The sequence below is a fragment of the Vipera berus genome (genome assembly GCF_964194415.1).
Source record: "Vipera berus genome assembly, chromosome: 7".
NCBI lineage: Eukaryota > Metazoa > Chordata > Lepidosauria > Squamata > Viperidae > Vipera > Vipera berus.
The window spans coordinates 9,612,706-9,632,072 of record NC_138209.1 but is presented as its reverse complement, the minus strand read 5'-3'; the positions used below and the strand labels follow the sequence as shown (position 1 = coordinate 9,632,072).

The window sequence follows — 19,367 nt, the reverse complement described above, 5'->3', positions numbered from 1 at the left end:
ATTTTGATCCAGTGGTTAACAGCCTTTGAAATCAAAGAAGTAGCTTTAATTCCTTTCTCTCTCCTGAATTTCATTGGGTTGGCCTACTTTACTGGTCTATTTAAAAGATAAATATGGGGTGGGAGCGAGACAACCGTATGAGCTTCTTTTAGCTTAGAAATTTTCTGGGAGACAAATATAATTAAACATAGCTCTGCAATTCAACCCTTACTTGTGGTTTTTATTGCACTCTAAAGTCAGGAGTAAGTCCTCTAGATTCTCCATCCTGTGGTCCAGAAGGCTACTGAAAATCCCACTTGATGTGGGATGAACTTTACAGCTCATTTATATTGGCTGGTTTGCCATCTTGCATTTTGTTTAAAAGAAAACAACAGCCTTCACAGTTCTACTTCGTAGCTTGAGAAGTCTCTGTTCTCTTGGCCAGCCCCCACTTTCAACAGCAAGCTGTTTTTTCAACACAATAATAATATACCCATTTCTTTCTGTAAAGCAACTTGGAAGCTCAAGTGAGATTTATGCTTTATTGCATCCAACTGATTTTGAAACCTAGCTTTTTTTTTATTAATTCACAGCAGCATCTGGCTAAAGAGGAGGGCAAGGGGATTGTCAGACCCATAAACCAGACACAGCTGAGTCATTCTGGAAGAATATGATATGGTTGGTAGACAACCGTGTCCTCCTAAAACCAGTTTGCAAAGAAGAAATAATGATATATAGTGCAGTCCTCTGCAAGGCTATTCAGAAGTGAACCTCAGCTGAGTTTAGTAGGAGTTACTCTCAAGTGTCCTTGACTTACAACAGTTCATTTAGTGACTGTTCAGAGTTACAGCGGCACTGGGAAAAGTGACTTATGACCGTTTTTGACACGACCCATGCAGCATCCTCGTGGTCACTTGATCAAAATTCAGACGCTTGGCAACTGGCATGGGTTTATGATGGTTGCAGTGTCCCAGCGTCATGTGACCCCTTTTTGCGATCTTCTGACAAGCAAAGTCAATGGGGAAGCCAGATTCAACAAACAACTTCGTTACTTTTGCAACAGTGGGAAATATCTGTAGCTCGGGTGTAGGATGAGGGTGAAGGTTCATTCTCCGAGTTGTGGATCGGTTTCTGAACGTTTCGCTACCAGCCTAGGTAACATCTTCAGCGGAGTTTAGGGGATGCCAATGTTCTTCTGTCTGTAAGGGTTTCAGGTACGTTGGGTGTGTCAAGTGAGGGTCTTGTGATAGGTCTTGTGATGATGGGTCAGGTGTGAGTCATCAGTGAGAGACTTGTGATGGATGTTGTGATGGGGAGGTTACATCATTGGGGGGAGTGAACTGCTGGTGGGGGGCCTTGCGTGGGTTGATTGAGGGTCCGTGCAGTCTCTGCTTGGCTGTGTGGTTGATTTGGATTCCGAGGGCTTCGTAGGCTGGTTGTAGATCAGTGTGCCCATTGATGTGTACCTCCCAGTGACCCTGACCTGATATAACCTCCCCATCACAAGACTCATTGATGACTAACACCTGACCCATCACAAGACCTGTCACAGACCCTCACTTAGCAACATAAGCGATAGTCATAAGTTGAAGAATACCTGTACCGATATCATCGTTGTCAGGCATTCAGCCGCTCTGTGGATTGGCATTCTCCATGCCCCTCTGTCTCACACCACCTCCTGCAGATCCATCATGGTCATCTGGTGTCATCCTTTACCGTGTCCAGCCAAGAGCTGCTAGGGCAGTTCCTTCTCCTTTTTTGGCTGATCGCTCCTAGCACAATTGACTTTTCGAATGAGGAACAAAGATGATCAAGGGGCTGGAGGCTAAAACATATAAGGAACAGTTGCTGGAATTGGGCATGTCTTAAATTAATGAAGAGAAGGATGAAGGGTGACATGATAGTGGAGTTCCAATATCTCAGGGGCTGCCCCAAAGAAGAGGGAGTCAAGCTGTTCTCCAAAGCACCTGAAGGCAGGACAAGAAGCAACGGATGGAAACTAACCAAAGAGAGAAGCAACCTAGAACTAAGGAGAAAATTCCTGACAGTTAGAACAATTAACCAGTGGAACAACCTGCCTCCAGAAGTTGTGAATGCTCCAACACTGGACGTTTTAAAGAAGAGATTGAACAGCCATTTATCTGAAATGGTATAGGGCAGTGGTGGCGAACCTATGGCACGCGTGCCAGAGGCGGCACTCAGAGCCCTCTCTGTTGGCACGTGTGCCACCGCCATCAGTAGCTAGTCCATCAGGCTGCCACCGCCACCTGGAGCAGGAGCCCCGCTCAGCACAAAGGAGGGGAAGCGGCTGATTAGCAAGCTCGAGTAGAGGTGGTAGAGCAGAAGTCAACAAGCATTGTCGATTGGTGGATTGGAAGAAAAGGGAGGGGCTGCAAATTGGGCAGGGCTAGCGCCTGCGTGATACTAACTAGCCCTGCCCTGTTCTTGCGTGGTGCAGCGCCTTGTATCTGCACCCCGTGGTGTGGCAGCAGCCATTTTTGCACCTTGCAGCACGGTGGTCCATTTTTGCACCCCTGGTTATTGCGTGCCAAAGCGGCACTCAGAGATGCTTCCCTGCCCCCCCCCCCGCCCCGAGGGCACCACAATGCTGATGCGGCCCTGGCACTTTGCGATAAATAAGTGGGTTTTGGGTTGCGGTTTTGGCACTCGGTCTCTAAAAGGTTCGCCATCACTGGTATAGGGTTTCCCGCCTGAGCAGGGGGTTGGACTAGAAGACCTCCAAGGTCCCGTCCAACTGTGTTATTCGATTCTATTCTAATTTGAAAAATTACTGCATTAACAAATCTGCATTTGGTTGTAAGGCTAATGTTTTTATTCTCCCAGATGTTATTCATGGCAGACATTCCAGTGTCTAGCATTAGTGGTCAAGGCAAATTGGTGCCAGATTAGAGTTAATGGACTTCAAGAGGTTTGGACTTAGGTCTCTTATAGGGCACAGAGACTCCAAACTGACGATACGTTTGACCCTGCCCTCCAGCTCAGCCTGGTCTTCTTCTTGTTGTGATTCAGGGTCAGCCTGTGGGTTCGGCAGTTGGGTCGGACGACTCAGAGGAGGAGGAGGAGGGGGGTGTTGAAGAGCTTGCTGAGGGGGTTGGAGAGCTTGATGAGAGCCCTCAGCCAGGCCCCTCTCACCTGGTCACGACGCAGACCCAGCTGTGTGAGCCTGACAGCGTGGATGAAGATGACCCACAGCTGGCCCTGTTCAAGGACGCCCGATGCAGGAGGCAGTCAATCAGGAGTAAACAGAGGAAGGCAATGGGGCTCCTTGGAAGGAGGCAGAGAGAAGCCACGCCCTGAACTGTATTTAAGGGGGAATGCGTGGGAGGGCTGGTTTGCTGAAGGCAACCGCTTGAAAAGCTCCTGTTTCTTGGTTCGTGTCTTGTTCTATTTGTTTTTGTATCAGTAAATTTGGCAGGCGTAATTCCAGCCTCTTGCCTTCTTGTAAAAGGGGTTGTCCCTGTCTTTTCTGCAGGGCCGGTAGCAGGCTGGTACAGAACACTTCTACAGAAAGGTCTCATCCCTCTTCTGTCCTTTTGGTCCTACGTGTCTGGATATCACAAGCAGAACTAAAAGCCCCCACATTTTTAGCCTTGATTTGGTGCACATACACTATTTTTTCTCACTCTCCCCCTATTGGAAATGTTCCTGAAGAATTCTGCACAACTTGTCCAAAAAAAAAAAAGGCAATGTGAAGACTTGGGTTTTAAAACATTCACACTGGGTGATTATTACAGAATATCCATCCAATTTCTTTCTAATATTTCCTATGCACTTTCCCTTCTCTTCTCCCACACCCGGCTTTCTTTCTTTTTTTTTTAATGGCTGTCCTAAATTTGAAAAAGGTTTTTATTTTTATTTTTTTTAAAAAAAGGATATAAACCACACGAAGATGTTCCTACCGATCTAGGAGATCGTTATGGACTTCTGTTGGTTGCTGCTGCAACTTACTTACTAATTTGTCAGTGAATCGAGGTGAATGTACGTATCCCAGGATACTGTTGTGGGATCCAATCTGGGTTGGTCACCAGAGGTTTTTGTCTTCTGGACTCGTTCTGGAGCCCATCCTGAGGGAACTTCTCTCTGATAACCCAAAGCCCAAAGGGACATTCCCCTGAAGATGAGTTCCAGCATGAGTCCCGGTGACCAACCCAGATTGGATCCTACAAATCAATCAGCCCCAGAGATGTTGGGAACTTTGATCTTTTTTTGCTAGAGCTATTGAATGAAGCTCTGCTGGTCTTGTAATTGTTGGCTCTTCCATTGTATTTGAAGGCCCCCAACTTTGAATTTTCAATGGCCTTTTTCCTTTCAAAGGGAAAGGAAATTTTATATAGTGGATTCTTCCTATGGGCTTCACCCTTGGGGCTGAGCAGTGGCATCCGAGGAGTGGTCAGCATTACGGTGCTGTCGTTTTTTATCTTTATTTGTTTTAGAGGCATGCAGGGAAGGGGCCGCTGTGCGAGGTGACGGCTATTTAGTGTGTTTGTCTAATTAACTTTTGGCGAAAGATTCCGAACCATTAAGAAGCTAGTTAGTAGCGCTCCGGAATAAACACATCTGGTCCTGCAAAGAGGTTCTGCCTGGCGATGGGTGACAGATGTGCTGATGGCTCCCTCTGTCCTCTCCTTTAAATAATTAACAATGTGCTGGTGGACATGTCCTCAAAGCCAGCTGTTTGCTCCACCCTCATTAGCTTGCAGCATCTAGTCTAGTGCGACCTTTTCTTTTGGCTTTTCCAACAAAAGTCTTTTGCTGGGCAGGGGTTGTCACATCTTTTGAAATAAGACTAGACATTTGGCTTCTGGGGTTTGCAAAGGCACTTGAGGAGTTTGCAATATAGCCCAGACCACCCGGGTGAGAAAGCGTTCGTTGGCTTGAGAGATTGATCTCTGCTTCTAGACACAAAAGGCATCTTGACAAATGCCACCCAGATGTTTTCATTGTTTAGAGGTGGTGGTGAACATCCCTCTTTCGAAAGTGGTGGTGACTTGTCTGAAGAATTATTTTCCCGGCTGTCCATCCTGGAACATCTGGGGGCTTATGGGGAATTGCAGCAATGGAGGTAGAGAAGAGGAGACAGAAAGAGCTGATCGGTAGATTTGTAAAGCCTCTCTACTCCATATTCTTATCTGAAAGTCTGGTTTTGTACAGCAGTGGATGCTCTGATTTGGACAACAGGAAGACCAATGCTTCGTTGGCTTTATTCGCAAGAAAATATACATCTTAGTACTCTATGTGGTTTAAGTCTGTTGGTGGCCAATGAGACAGGCCACAAAGAGCAATATTTAGTACTTCACTTTTTAAAAAAAACATCCAAACTTCATTACATTTTATACTGACTGGCAAAGCAATTCTCACTGGCTGCTTCTTGTGATTTGGGCTGTTTCTGCAGTCTTTTTTTTCCCCTAAAAAAAATAAATGTTTTTCCCCCCCACAACAGTCAACAATAGCGCAGCTGTCCTTCTGTCTAGTAGAGATCTCAAACCTGCAATTTGGCAAGAAGAAAGGAACAAATTGGATAAATACCAGTAAGCGGTTGCAAAAAGGGAGGAAAAAAAAGACTGAAATGAACTCTACAACTTGTTTGATAAAAATGATTTAAAGAGGCATATGGTATAGTTAAGAATGCTTTCAAAAACATTGGCCTACTTTTGTGAATCGGTTTTTGCATTATTTTAAAGTTATTAAAGCTAAAAGAAAGTGAAGTCAGGATGTGAATGGCATATATTTAAACCATACATCTCTCTCTCTCCCCACAAGCAATGCACATCATCCATTGATAATTCAGGACAAAGTTGACCTAAGGACAATGCTTTTAATTAATCAACCTTTTAATTAATTAATAAGTAATTTAATGAAGAGAAGGATGAGGGGTAACATGATAGCAGTGTCCCCAATATCTCAGGGGTTGCCACAAAGATGAGGGAGCCAAGCTATTCTCCAAAGGACCTGAAGGCAGGACAAGAAGCGACGGATGGAAACTAATCAAGGAGAGAAGCAACCTAGAACTAAAGAGAAACTTTCTGACAGTTAGAACAATTAACCAGTGGAACACCTTGCCACCAGAAGTTGTGAATGCTCCAACAGTGGAAGTTTTTAAGAAGAGACTGGACAGCCATTTGTCTGAAATGGTATAGGGTTTCCTGCCTGAGCAGAGGGTTGGACCAGATGACCTCCAAGATTCCTTCCAAATTATTATTATTATTATTATTATTATTATTATTATTATTATTATTATTATTATTATTATTATTATTATTATTATTATTATTATCACAGTAAGCAAGATGTTCAGACTGGATTTGGCATTTTTGTCTACCTATCGAGTCTTTACCAAGGACCTGGGATAGGCAGATGTGGATGTTTGATGGTATTATACGTATCATTGCAGGATGGAAGCAGTTCCTAGTAAGGCCGCCTTTTGCAATTGACTAATGGTGAATTTGTTAATAATAATAATAATAATAATAATAATAATAATAATAATAATAATAATAATAATAATAATAATAATAATAATACTTTTATTCATTAAACATGAACTTCCGTCAACTGAACACTCAAATTGACTGGCACTAATGGTTGACACGGGTTGCTGCTAGCATCCTAGGTATCAACCAGGTATCTCCTTAAAATGTAAGATGTTCTAAGTAGTGCAGTTTTTTGTAGCTTTGCTGGAGTTATTGCAGGAAGCTGCAATTTCTTGATGTATTTTGGAAAGTTTTTGGAAGACCTCCAGGGTCCCTTCCAACATTATTATTATTATTGTTGTTGTTGTTGTTGTTGTTATGTTACTGAAGATGTGGGGCTGTTGATAAAAATGGGTCAGGTGAGGATCACTGTCGGTCAGGATTATTTTGGTTGGGACCACTTTCTCATGGCGGTCAAGATCCCGTGCAGGTAGTCCTTGACTTATGAACACAATTGAGCCCAAATATCTGTGGCTAAGTGAGACAGTTGTTAAGTGAATGTTGCCCCATTTTATGACCTTTCTTGCCACATTTTTTAGGTGAACCATTGCAGTGGTTAAGTCAGTAACAGGGTTGTTAAGCGAATCCGGCATTCCCTGTCAACTTTGCTTATCAGAAGGTCACAAAAGCGGATCACACAACCCCACGACAATGCAACCATCATAAATATGAATCAGTTGCCAAGCATCCCGAATTTTGATCACGTGACCACGGGGATGCCGCAACGGTCATGAGAAAAATATTCATAAGTCACTTTTTTTCAGCGCTGCTGTAACTTCGGTCACTAAGTGAATGGCTGTAACTCAAGGACTATCTATAGTTGAGCCCCGGATTTGGAGAGTCTTCCACATTTCTTTTTGCCAAATTGCAGGTTTGAGATCTCTACTAGACAGAAGGACAGCTGTGCTATTGTTGAGTGTTGGGGGAAAAAAAACACATTTTTTAAGGGGGGGGGGAAAGGCCGCATAAACAGCCCAAGTCACAAGAAGAGCCCAGTGAGAATTGCTTTGTTCTGGCACCGCTTTTGCGACCTTCTTAAAATGGGGCAAGACTCGCTTAGCAAGGGAAATTTTGGGCTCAAGGACCACCTGTCTGCTTGTGACATGAGTGCAACTAGTTTTCACCTTCATTGCTTCCTTTGCTTTCCCAAATTACCTCAGATATTCTTCCAGCCATCCAAGGATCTCCCAACAGCGTGCTAAGTCTTATTAATAATAACTAACCATTATTCCATGCTGGCTGGGGAAATCTGGGAGTTGAAGTCCACAAGTCTTAAAAGTTGCCAAGTTTGGAGAGCCCTGATAGATGGGCCTAATTTGATTTGGAGATTTGAAATTTGGAGAGCGTTTGACCTTCAACAGCCGTCCATTTTGATTCTGGCCACCTCAAGATGTAACTCAAAAGTTTCGTCCAAACGTTAGAAATAGGGAGGGATCAAACACGTCCAGCTGCTGCATTTTCTCTGACAGAAAGAGATGAAAAGAGTGGGAATGGCAGATCTTTAGAGAGCATTCAATCTTCCAGCTGGAGGTCATCAGAGCTTTCACCCCAACCAATGTTTGAAATATTTCCTGGAGAGAGAATAGAGATGTAGAAAACCAGCACAGCGCCTCCAAATGATCTAGCAAAGATCCTCCATTATGTCAATTAAAAACAGCATGGAAAGGGCGCCACTTTGAAATAAAACTTCCCAAACTATCTGAAAGCATAGTTATTGCTTTCTGCACCCCAGGGGGTGGGCGGGTCAGATCTGGCGAGTGGCACTAACAAATGCACACTGACTTGTCCATGTAGGGTATTGTGCTTTGCGGCTTCCGATTACTGGAGGGTTGAGATATCAAGAGCGTCGGCATAATAGTTTGGCCTGGGAAGAGGCCCCCTCATCGCTCATTTCATTGAGGTGCCAGGTCAGCAGGGCATACTTAGCAAAGCTTGGCCTGATCCGAGGAGGACTCATTTGTTTTAGTGTTGTGCCTTGCTGGCAATGTTCTCTGTTGGTTATTTAGGAGAAGCAGTCTAGTACAGTGAATTACAATGCCGCAGAGGAAGTTGACACAGAGAGCAATAAACGGCCCTTATTGCTGTCTCCCCCTGTCTCAAAAGCGGTAAACATTTAGGTAGTGCCTGTATTAGCCTGGCACCCATTCACACATTATTGAGTGCTCCAAACCTGCCCCAGTCATGCCCAATGTAAAAATCCAATTTGTCTTGACAGGGCACCCTGAGCTGTTTGAGCCTATACTGGTAGTCCTGGGCTCACATCCACAAATGACCCCCAAATTTAAGTTGCTAAGCGAAACATTTGTTAAGTGAGTTTTGCCCAATTTCTTGCCACAGTTTTGTTAAGGGAACCACACGTGCCTGGCTGAGGAATTCTGGGAGTTGAAGTCCACAAGTCATAAAATGCCACGTTTGAAGACCCCTGCTGTAGTGGTTAAGTTAGTAACATGGTTGTTAAGTCAGTCTGGCTTCCCTGTCGACTTGGTTTGTCAGAAGGTCGCAAAAGGTGATCACGTGACCCGGGGACTCTGCAACCGTCATAAACGTAAGTCAGTTGCCAAGCGATTGAATTTTGGTCAGCTGACCATGGGGATGCTGCAACAGTTGTACATATGAAAAAAAGGTCAAAAGACACCTGTTCAGTGCTGTTGTAACGTTGAATGGTCACTAAATGAATGGTTAAAAGCCCAGTCTGAATGAGGATTTTTGTTGATTAAATGCCTGAGCACATAACACTTGGAGATGGGAATAATTAATGTTGACAAAAGAAAGGCAGATTCTGAGGTTTGCACGTTAACGCATAGTGTTGCGGGTGAATTTCACAAATCTTCTGAAAATAAGCATGTTTCCATGTACGTTTTACAAACAAATCTTTAGGGGACATTTCAGGTCTGTTTCGATCTGCCTTTCAGTTATAAGAAATCTACAATCCTGAATACAGTTAGCCCTCAAACTTAATGACCTCAATTGAGCCCAATATTTATGTTGCTAAGTGAGGCATTGGTTAAGTCGCTGGGGAATTCTGGGAGTTGAAGTCCACACGTCTTCAAACGGCCAAGGTCGAGAAACACTGACATAGAGGATAGTTGAGATAAACTGTCATCTAGCTGGCAGAACTGGTTCAAGAAAAGCCGGAGTTCAGCCTGAATAAGTAAAATGCTCCTGAGACCGTAAATCCACAAACATCTATGAAAATCTGACTCTTCCAGCTTGAAGATAAGCATATAAGGAAACTTGCTGAGACTGTTCGAATTCAGACCAGGAGCAGCTGAGCATTAATCCTTAACATGTGTTTGGGTTTTCCCAAAGTTATTTGAAGAAAGATGAAACCACTTTCCTATTTATGTTTCTCTGCTGCCTAATTTCTCTTTTGTCGAAAGCCCCACCAAGTCCTAATTAGGGGCCTTTATGCTACTTCTATGTTGTTGGCGTGGTAATTAGGGTGTTTATTGCCAGTCCTGACATTTTTATGGACATGAGTGAATCCATGTAATTCTTCACATCTCAAGAACTCACAGTTGGGTTGACCACTCAGATCTTTTTTTTCAGATAGTTATTTTTATTACTTCCATGCTCCTGGGAGGACAGTTGAGCTAGGATTCGTGGTTATGGTTTTCTATTAGTAGCGATATTGGTCATATAAGTCTTTTTTAAGTTAAGTTGAGTCCAGGGTTTTTGGTCTCATTGGGCCATTGGCCAGCAGGATGAGTCGCTGGGACTGCCTTTCTACCACTGAATGTTTCTTAACTGTAACTTGGTCTACCAATCTGTTTCCAGATCCAGTACAAAGCTTTGATACTGGGTCTCTTGAATATGGACCAAGAATATTTATCTATATCCACTCAGCTCACTTTATAATGCCCTGGGTAAGACCACACTTGGAATGCTGCATCCAGTTTTGGTCACCACAATGTAAAAACAATGTTGAGACTCTAGAAAGAGGGCAGAGAAGAGCAACAAAGATGATCAGGGGTCCAGAGGCCAAAACATATAAAGAACAGTTGCTGGAATTGGGTATATTTAGTTCAGTGGACGAGGGGGGACATGATAGCAGTGTTCCAATATCTCAGGGGCTGCCACAAAGAAGAGGGAGTCAAGCTATTCTCCAAAGTACCTGAAGGCAGGACAAGAAGCAATGGATGGAAACTAATCAAGGAGAGAAGCAACCTGGAACTAAGGAGAAATTTCCTGACAGAACAATTAATCAGTGGAACAACCTGCCTCCTGAAATTTGGTATAGGGTTTCCTGACTGAGCAGGGAGTTGGACTAGATGACCTCAAAGGTCTCTTCCAACAACAACAACAACAACATCAACAACAATATCGTTGTTGTTATTACTATTATTATTGTTGTTGTTGTTGTTGTTGTTGTTGTGTGTTATGGTCCACGGGGTTGCAAAGAGTTGGACACAACTTAGTGACTGAACAACAACAAAATGCACTCAAGTCTTGAGTAATCTATGGAGGTCTCTCATCCAGAAGCCCCGTGAAGTAGAAAAGTCTTATCGTTTACATGAGACTTTTCTTATTTAATTTTTGACTTACAACCATTTATTTAATGACCGTTTAAAGTTACAAAGGCACTGAAAAATGTGACATAACTACTTTTCATACTTACCACTGTTGCAGCATCCCTGTGATCACGTAATCAAAATTGGGGTGCTTGGCAACTGGTTCATATTTATGATGGTCTCAACGTCCCAGAGTCATGTCAACGGGAAGCCAGATTTACTTAACCGGTGTTACTGTAGTGATTCACTTACCAACTGTGGCAAGAAAGGTCATAAAATGGGCCAAATGGGGCAAAACTCACTTAACTGTCTCTCTTAGCAATAGAAATGCTGTGTTCAGTTGTGGCTGTAAGTCGAGGACTTGTCTGTAGTTTAATTCTGAATTTTTGCTTTGAACTTTTTAAGAAACCAGTTAACACCATTAAGACTTGGCTCAAATGTCACATTCTCTGTTTTAACTATATCTGGTCAATCCACTATATAAACATACTATTAAATGTTGTGTTTTTTTCTCTTTTTTGCCCAGAACTATGGATGTCTACGTTAGTTTGAATCAAGGGCAATCGCTCATTTCCAGCTCTTTAACCATTACGGCAACAGAATGTGTAAGTACACAGCCAATAAGAGCCAGAAAGAAGTATATTTATATCTGGGAGGCTATATTTTTAAAAACAAAACTAGGTAATCCATATCTGAGTATCTAATTTTAAAAGAGGCTATAGTCATGAGATGCATCCGAAGCCAGGCATACTTGCTTTCACTTTTATTTTTAAAAATGGCAGAGATTATTATCCTAAGAGTTTCTATGGAGATTCTTAGTCATCCAGGTCTTAGTTGTAATATAATTTTTATTAAGGATTTTGATTACAGTAATTAAAAACTAATACACCTAAATGTGAAAAAAGGAAAATCAATAGAGAAATTATAATAAATAATAAAAATAATAAAAAGTGCAAAGGAAAAGAAAGGGTAGGAAAAAAGAAAAGAAATAGATAAAGATGACTTCCAGTTTTCATTACAAGAGGGGACAAATTGTCCTTGGTCACCCAGGAAACCTCTTTGGCACATGCTGCTGTTATTTACATACAAGGATTATTTGCTAGTAACGCACTCAACGGCTCATAAAAGGCTCCTAAACCCACTTCCCTTGAGAGGCTCTGTGGAGAGGCATCTCTAGCCTCTTTAAAGAACAAACCATGCTTTTCTTTCACCTCTGGAAAATGGCCCCAGGAGATTTATTGCAAGCAAGTTTAGATCATAATGATCATCTTCCAAAAGAAGGACTTTTTTTCCTCTCTGTCTCTCTCTCTCTCTCTCTCATTGGAAATTAAACACACGTACTCAAAAGCCTCTTGGTAATGCCTGCGTTGCAGCAATCTGACAAAAATGCAGATCAAATTCATTTTATGGACATTATTTTACTATTTTGGTGATGTTTATTAGTTTCTGGGTTAATGAAAGTTTTTGCCAGAAAAAAATATGAACAGCCCACCCTTGGTCAACCAGTAAACATAACAACATGTTTAGATTTTTAAGCAGCTGGAATTTAATGTCTATATGTTTGCAGCAATACAGGCAGTGGTGGGATTCAGCCGGTTCGCACCACTTCGGCAGAACCGGTAGCTAATTTTTTGTTGCCCAGGCCCAGAATAGCCCGGAAGCGGCATCCACACAGAGAACTGGTTGTTCACATGTTTGAATCCCACCACTGAATACAGGGTAAACTCAGTTGTCGAGTTTTTCCATCTCTGTGAGTCTTAAAAATGTTTCCTGATTCAGAATCTGAAAAGGCCCATGTGCTGCTTAATAAAGGAAATCCACAGGATGCTTTTAGGCTGAGCTTACATAGGCATTTGCTATCCCAACCTTTTATGTCACTTTCATAAACAGGAAACATATTTGCTGACTTCTACTGGCAGAGAAAGCCGCAGCTTTTCATGCAAAACATGAAATCCCAAACATTAAAAAAAAACCTGCTGAAATGCAAAGTTGGCCTACAGAGTCATAGTGCATATTATGTCGTGGGCTCTGATGAGCAGGAACGAGAACATGCAGATGAGTACAGAGACAAACTCATACTTTATTTAAGCAGAAACTGTACTGAGAGATTGGAGTCACCCTGCTTCAATATATAGTCAGGCCCTATGGTATTAAGCAATTGGATTGAAGCTATACTTGCCGCCCAAAGTTGACCAATGGCAGGATATTCCAAAAGCCCAGTACATAACACCCCTCCCTCCTAAGATCAGGCTATAATACCCTTGACAATTGTCAAGGCCCAAAAACTAAAATAATATTAAACAATAATAAATGTGATGTTTTGTTAAGCCAAGGTAGTTAGAAGTCATTACGCGACCTTCTCAGACGTGCCTTGTAGAGTGGACTACAATGAAATTAAAGAACAATATGTCATTGCAATATGCTACAAAGAGATAAAACAACGTCTCAGTGAGCATGCCTTACAGCAGTTACAATTTACCCCCAATTTCTGTAGGTAGTGGCAAAATGTCATACAATTACACATCACTTTATTTTACAACATAGTCTTTAAGATATGCTGGGGTTTTATGTGGTCTGGATGAACGCCTTGGGGTTCCAGTCACCTTGTGGTCTACCAGCTTACCCGGTGGGCTGGGTAGACCCATGTTCCCCTGAGCTCCTGTGTCCAGGGGAGTTGAATTGCTCTGGCTGGCCTCTTCTGGTGGGCCCACCCCAGAGTCTGACTGTTCAGCAGAGTAGGCACAACGGTCGCTGAGATTCGGCTGGTTTGCCTGGTCAGGGGTTCCATGTTGCACTTCTGAGCTGCCATGTTCCTCTTCTGGATCAAATTCCACTGCAGAAGGAAAACCCTGGTGGTGCTGGTGTGAGCTGGCCTGGATGCCAGCTTGAGGACCTCGGGAGGGACTTGTGCCATAGTCCTCACTTAGTGACCACTCTGGGAATCTTTTTCTAAGTTGGTCAATATGTCTTCTGACCAGTCGCCCTCCCTCCAACACCAGTTTGTAAGATAGGGGTCCGGATTCTTTGACCACCTGACCAGGAACCCACAAGTTTCCAGGCCTATAGTTCCTGGCCCAAACCCAATCACCTGTTTGTAGCCACGTCGGGGGTTTTGGTTTAGAGGCTTCGGATGCCACTGTCTGGATGCAACCTGTCCAGTTTAGTAATTAATCGCCTTCACCAACGAAGCTCAGCAGGACATTTTCCTGTGGCTGTACAGGGTGTAGTGTGTTGACAGAGCAAGAAATCTGCCAGTCTATGGTGCCAGTCACCTGTGATGATGCGCTTGAGTGACTCCTTTGTTGTCCTCACCATGCGTTCGGCTTGTCCATTTGTAGAGGGGTGAAATGGTGCAGACGAAGCATGTCTGATGAGGTGAGCTCTGAGAAAAGCCTGAAATTCAGCAGCAGTGAATTGAGCCCTATTATCAGAAACCAAAACATCAGGCAACCCATGTGTTGCAAAGAGTTTTCTCAGCACCTGGATTGTCCTAGCAGTAGTCATATTAGGGACTGGAACTACTTCCAGCCATTCTGAGTGGCTATCCACTACTATCATAAAAAGCTGTCCTTGGAAGGGCCCAGCATAGTCAATATGACCCCTAGACTAGGAGGTATGTGTTTCTTCCCATCTATGAACTGGGGCCTGAGGTATTTCAGGCCTAGACCTCTGACAGGTATAGCAACCATGATCCTCCACAGCCTTATCCAGGCCAGGCCACCAAAGGTAGCTTCTAGCCAAAGCTTTCATCCGTACAATGCCTGGATGGCCTTCATGTAAGGAATGTAAGACTGTCCGTCAATGATGTGGGAATAATAACTCTGTTGCCCCATAATATACAGCCCTTATGTGCAGACAATTCATGTTTCCTGACAAAATAACTTTGGAACTCAGGGCCTGGACTTTTTTCTGACCAGCCTGTGTGTACTCATGATAATACTCTGCTCAGAATTATATCTGTAGCAGTCTCAGCAGCAATATCCCCAGCATGGAGGGGAAACTCAGGTAAATCCTGAATAGACAATATTTTAGCAGCAGGAGCTGGATCAGGATCCATCAGTGGCAGTGGTAATCTGCTGAGGCCATCTGCATGGCCCATTTCCTTTCCAGGTTTGTGAACTAACTTAAATTTGTATGCAGCCAAAAATATAGACTATCTCAGCATTCTTGGAGACAGTATGTGTGGAGTTTGCTTATCTGTGGTGAATAAGCCCAAAAGGGGTTTGTGATCAGTGAAGACAGTGAAATCCCTGCCATATAAATAATCATAAATTTTTTTGACTCCAGCCACTATGGCTAAGACTTCTTTATCGATCTGTGCATAATTACGTTCAGCAGCAGATAAGGTTCTAGAATAGAACGCAATAGGAACTTGTTTCCCATTCTTCTCCCCACCCCGTAGGGAGATGCATCACATGCAAGACATACAGGTTTAGACTCAATGTAATGAGTTACAGTGGACTTTTCTGAAAAGAGAGCCTTTAGATCCTGGAAACTTTTTTCATGTAATTCAGTCCACTTCTAAGGGGCTTTTTTATCAAGTAACCTGTGGAGGGGCTCAGCTATTGCAGCCTTATGAGGTAGAAATGTGTGATAAAAATTCAGGAGCCCCAAAAATGCTTGCAGCTCTGCTTTTGATTTTGGGCTAGGAGCCATTTTGATGGCCTTAACTTTTGACTCAGCGGGGTGAATCCCACTAGCATCGATACGGAAACCTAAGAATTCCGTTGAAGAAACCCCAATACTACATTTGTTTTTCTTTAACTTGAGGCCCACATCGCGTAGCCTTTGTAACACAGCCCTGAGCCTGTTGGCCAATACTTCTGGGGATTCCCCGGCAATGAGAACATCGTCAAAATAAGGACAGACATCCTGAATTCCTTTAAGTGTGCGCTCCATAATTCCTTGGAAAATGCCCGGTGCAACGCTAACCCCAAATTGCAAGCATTTGACTTTGAATGCTCCTCTATGAGTCACTATAGTTTGAGCCGTGGCTGTGGCCTCGTCTACTGGCAGCTGCTGATACGCCTGCGCTAAATCAAGTTTAGCAAAAATGGTTCTCCCTTGCAAAGAGGCTAAAATATGGCTGACTATCAGGACCAGGTATGCATGTTGATATAAGGCTTTATTTAACGTGCACTTGTAGTCTGTGCAAATGCAAACCTCCCCGTTGTGCTTTAGTGGGGTGACAATAGGAGTTTCCCACTCCCCCTATCAACAGGCTGCAATACACCTTGCTCTACTAACTTATCGATTTCAGAATCGATTTTATGTTTTAAGGTTAAAGGAACTCTGCGAGGTTTGACTCTTATCGGAACAACGTTAGGATCTAATTTAAAAGAGATGGGTGGCCCAGTATAAGTTCCTAGTTTTGACTCGAAAACATCCGCAAATTCCTCACAAACGGCCTTGAGGTTTGCTGTCTGTGTCAGGTTAATGCCTGTTATTTGAATGCCCAAAGCCTCAAACCAATCAAGTCCTATAAGACTTGTTTTAGGGCCCTCTACTACTATGACATCCAGGTGCCCCAAAAACCCTTTAAATTTCACCAATAAGGTGGCTTCACCCTTAACTTTAACCCAAGCATTCTGAAAATCTGTAAAAATAATCTGACAGTCTTAATGTGGCCCACTGTCTGCTGCATCTGCATACAAGGTTGAATGTGTCGTGTGAAATAATTGAGACCGCCAAGCCGAAGTCCAATTCCATTTTGCATGGAATTTCTTGTAGCTCTACTGAGAGCTTAAGTTTAGGCTTAAGGGGACGATGAGCCCCGGTGCGACAAACGCTTCTCTGGCTCCTGAAGAACCCCACACTGACTGGACCCAGGGCCCTAGTACCTTTCCTAGTTGGTTCCTCCGACTGGTGCTTGGGTGGCCTGTCTCTGGCGAGCTCTGCATACCACTGCGATGTGCCCGGTCCTACCATAAGCTCTACATGTGACTGAACGGAATCTGCAGTTTGCGCGGGAGTGGTTGTGGCGGGACTAGAACTCGCAAGTCTCCTAGTCTCTAGGCTGGGTGGGCAACTACTATGGCAACTTTACTACTTATTGGCTGGCTCAGGAATTGTTGGAGTTGAAGTCTACAAGTCATAAAGTTGCCATAATTGCCCACCCTGTTCTGGGCCAGCACCGTGACTAATTTTTTTTAAAGTCAATTATAAGGCTAGCTTTTCATCCCAACAGTCTATATCAGGGGCCTTCAAACTTGGCCCTTTTATGACTTGTAGATTGTGTCAGCGAACCCGTCATATGACAAGAAAGGAATCTGCAGACACACCAAAGTCAGTATCCTATTTTGTCTCGGTCCGATTTAGCATGATTCAGAAAGAGATCCCTGCCTTTTCATTACCATAAACATGAATTAAATTTTATGATCTTTCTGTCTCTTTTTTCGATAGACAAATGGCATTGTGGCACTGATAATTATCCTCATTTTGTTACTGTTGCTGGCGATTGCTGCTCTGTGGTGGTTTTGGCCTCTGTGTTGCAAAGTGGTAAGTAAAATTTTTCCCTCTCTGGGAGTTGAAGTCCACATTTCTTAAAGTGATTTCTTAAACAGTGATCTGTCATCTTCACTCAGTTTGGGTGAGCAGCAGCATAGCCAATGTAGTGTTATTGATTTGCTCGTAATCAAACTGGCGAAGGAGGCATCTTTTCTTGCAAACCGAATGCAAATGTAAATATCATTGCAACCAGCACCTTCGTCTGCTTTTACCGAACTGCTGGCTCATCAGCAAGACCTTAATTGGTTGACTTCTGGAGTTTATATTCCGGCACCCTTCCGTCCTAATTAGCATTCCCTTGAATTCCCTACTGAACTAATTTTAAAAAAACACACACATGGAACCGACGCTAATATCTGGATAAATCCCTCTTTACCTTTAAAAGCTTCTTAATAGGGTGCTATGAGAAAACAGCCCTGAGTTCTAAAATCCCAATTTTATCCCAAAGTGTAGTCTTTGAGATAGTGACAGTTGGCCCAAGATAAGGCACCGCGTTTTATTGCGGTGATAGCATATATGCTGACTTTAGCTAGTCCTCGATTTACAACTCTTCATTTAGTGACCATTCAAAGTTACGAGGTCTTTGAAAAAAGTGCCTTGTGACCGTTTTCCCCACTTAACGACCGTCGCAGCCTCCCCCGTGGTCATGTGATCAAAATTCAGATGCTTGGCAACTGACTCGTATTTATGACGATTGCAATGTCCCGGGGTCACGTGATCCCCTTTTGACAAGAAACTTCAGGGGGGAGGGGGGGAAGCCAGATTCAATTAACAACTGTGTTACTAACATAACAATCGCAGGCGTTCACTTCACAAAGGTGGCAAGGAAGGTTGTAAAACGGGGCAAAATTCACTTAACAACTGTCTTGCTTAGTACTGGAAACTTTGGGCTCAACCGTGGTCATAATTCGAGGACTACCTGTGTTGTAACTTCAATTCCTGCATTTCCCCCCCCCCCCACGGAATGGCATAAAGCTGGCCTTCTCTTTTTCAACAGCCGGCATCGTTGTCGTTAAAGCCCGATTTTTGCCATTTCAGCTCATCTCGCGCCTGCCCGAATCTGTATTGCAGGACAGGAATGGAACAAAATTTGCATCGAACGAGGACATTTCCCTTTTTCCTTTTTCCTCCTCTCTTCCTGACCGTTCAGTCTTCCTCGTTGGCAGCAGCCAGTTGGCATCTCGCATGTCCATTGAATTGGGGGCATCCTGCTTTAATTGTTGGCAGGAGCCAGTTGGTGGGTTTTATTTATTTATTTTTTGACTTGATCTGCAGTCCGCGCAGGCATCGCCAGGCTGCGGAGTGCCTTTCCTCCTTTGTTAAAAAAGTGTTGGCTGTTGACAGTTTGTTCGCTCTTTCGTGAGCATTAGCGAACATCTGACTGCATCAAGCTGGCTTTGGGCTCTCGTGCTGACATTTTATAATGCCCACCACATTCTAGCACTGGAGAAGTGTTAACGAGCACACGAAGGGGCAGTTGCCCGAAGACACTCATTTATTAAAACAATAAATAAAAATGAACTCAGTATCTTTACCTATCCTCTGTCTTCCTGCCTGCCTACCTACCTACTTACGTATCTGTCTATTTGTCCATCTGTCTGTTTAATTATCTATTAGGGAGGAAAACCGGCTGTGTTCTAAAACGGAGTCTTACATCCCCCCCCCCTTGTTTGGCTAAATAAACACCCAGCAGCCTGTTCTTGACAATGATAATAATACCAAACCCTACAAATTGGAGAAGACTCAAACTCTGCATATGGTAAACAAAATGGAGATTTAGTCTCCTGGGCTCTTGCAATGGTGTTTAAGAAATGTGAATGAAATAGAAATACTTGACATCTTGGCAATATTATGTCTTTTAACATGTGCAAGTTCTCAG

General features: G+C 43.3%; 1 protein-coding gene across 1 annotated transcript in view; it reads left to right on the top strand.

The window, feature by feature from the left end:
• The window catches only part of ANTXR2 (ANTXR cell adhesion molecule 2), a 151,175-nt gene that overhangs the window by 55,792 nt on the left and 76,016 nt on the right, over window positions 1-19,367 (top strand). The window contains exons 11-12 of the mRNA XM_081332803.1: window positions 11,508-11,586; window positions 17,384-17,479. Coding sequence (XP_081188929.1) covers window positions 11,508-11,586; window positions 17,384-17,479 — 175 coding nt within the window. The remainder of the gene's footprint in view (window positions 1-11,507; window positions 11,587-17,383; window positions 17,480-19,367) is intronic.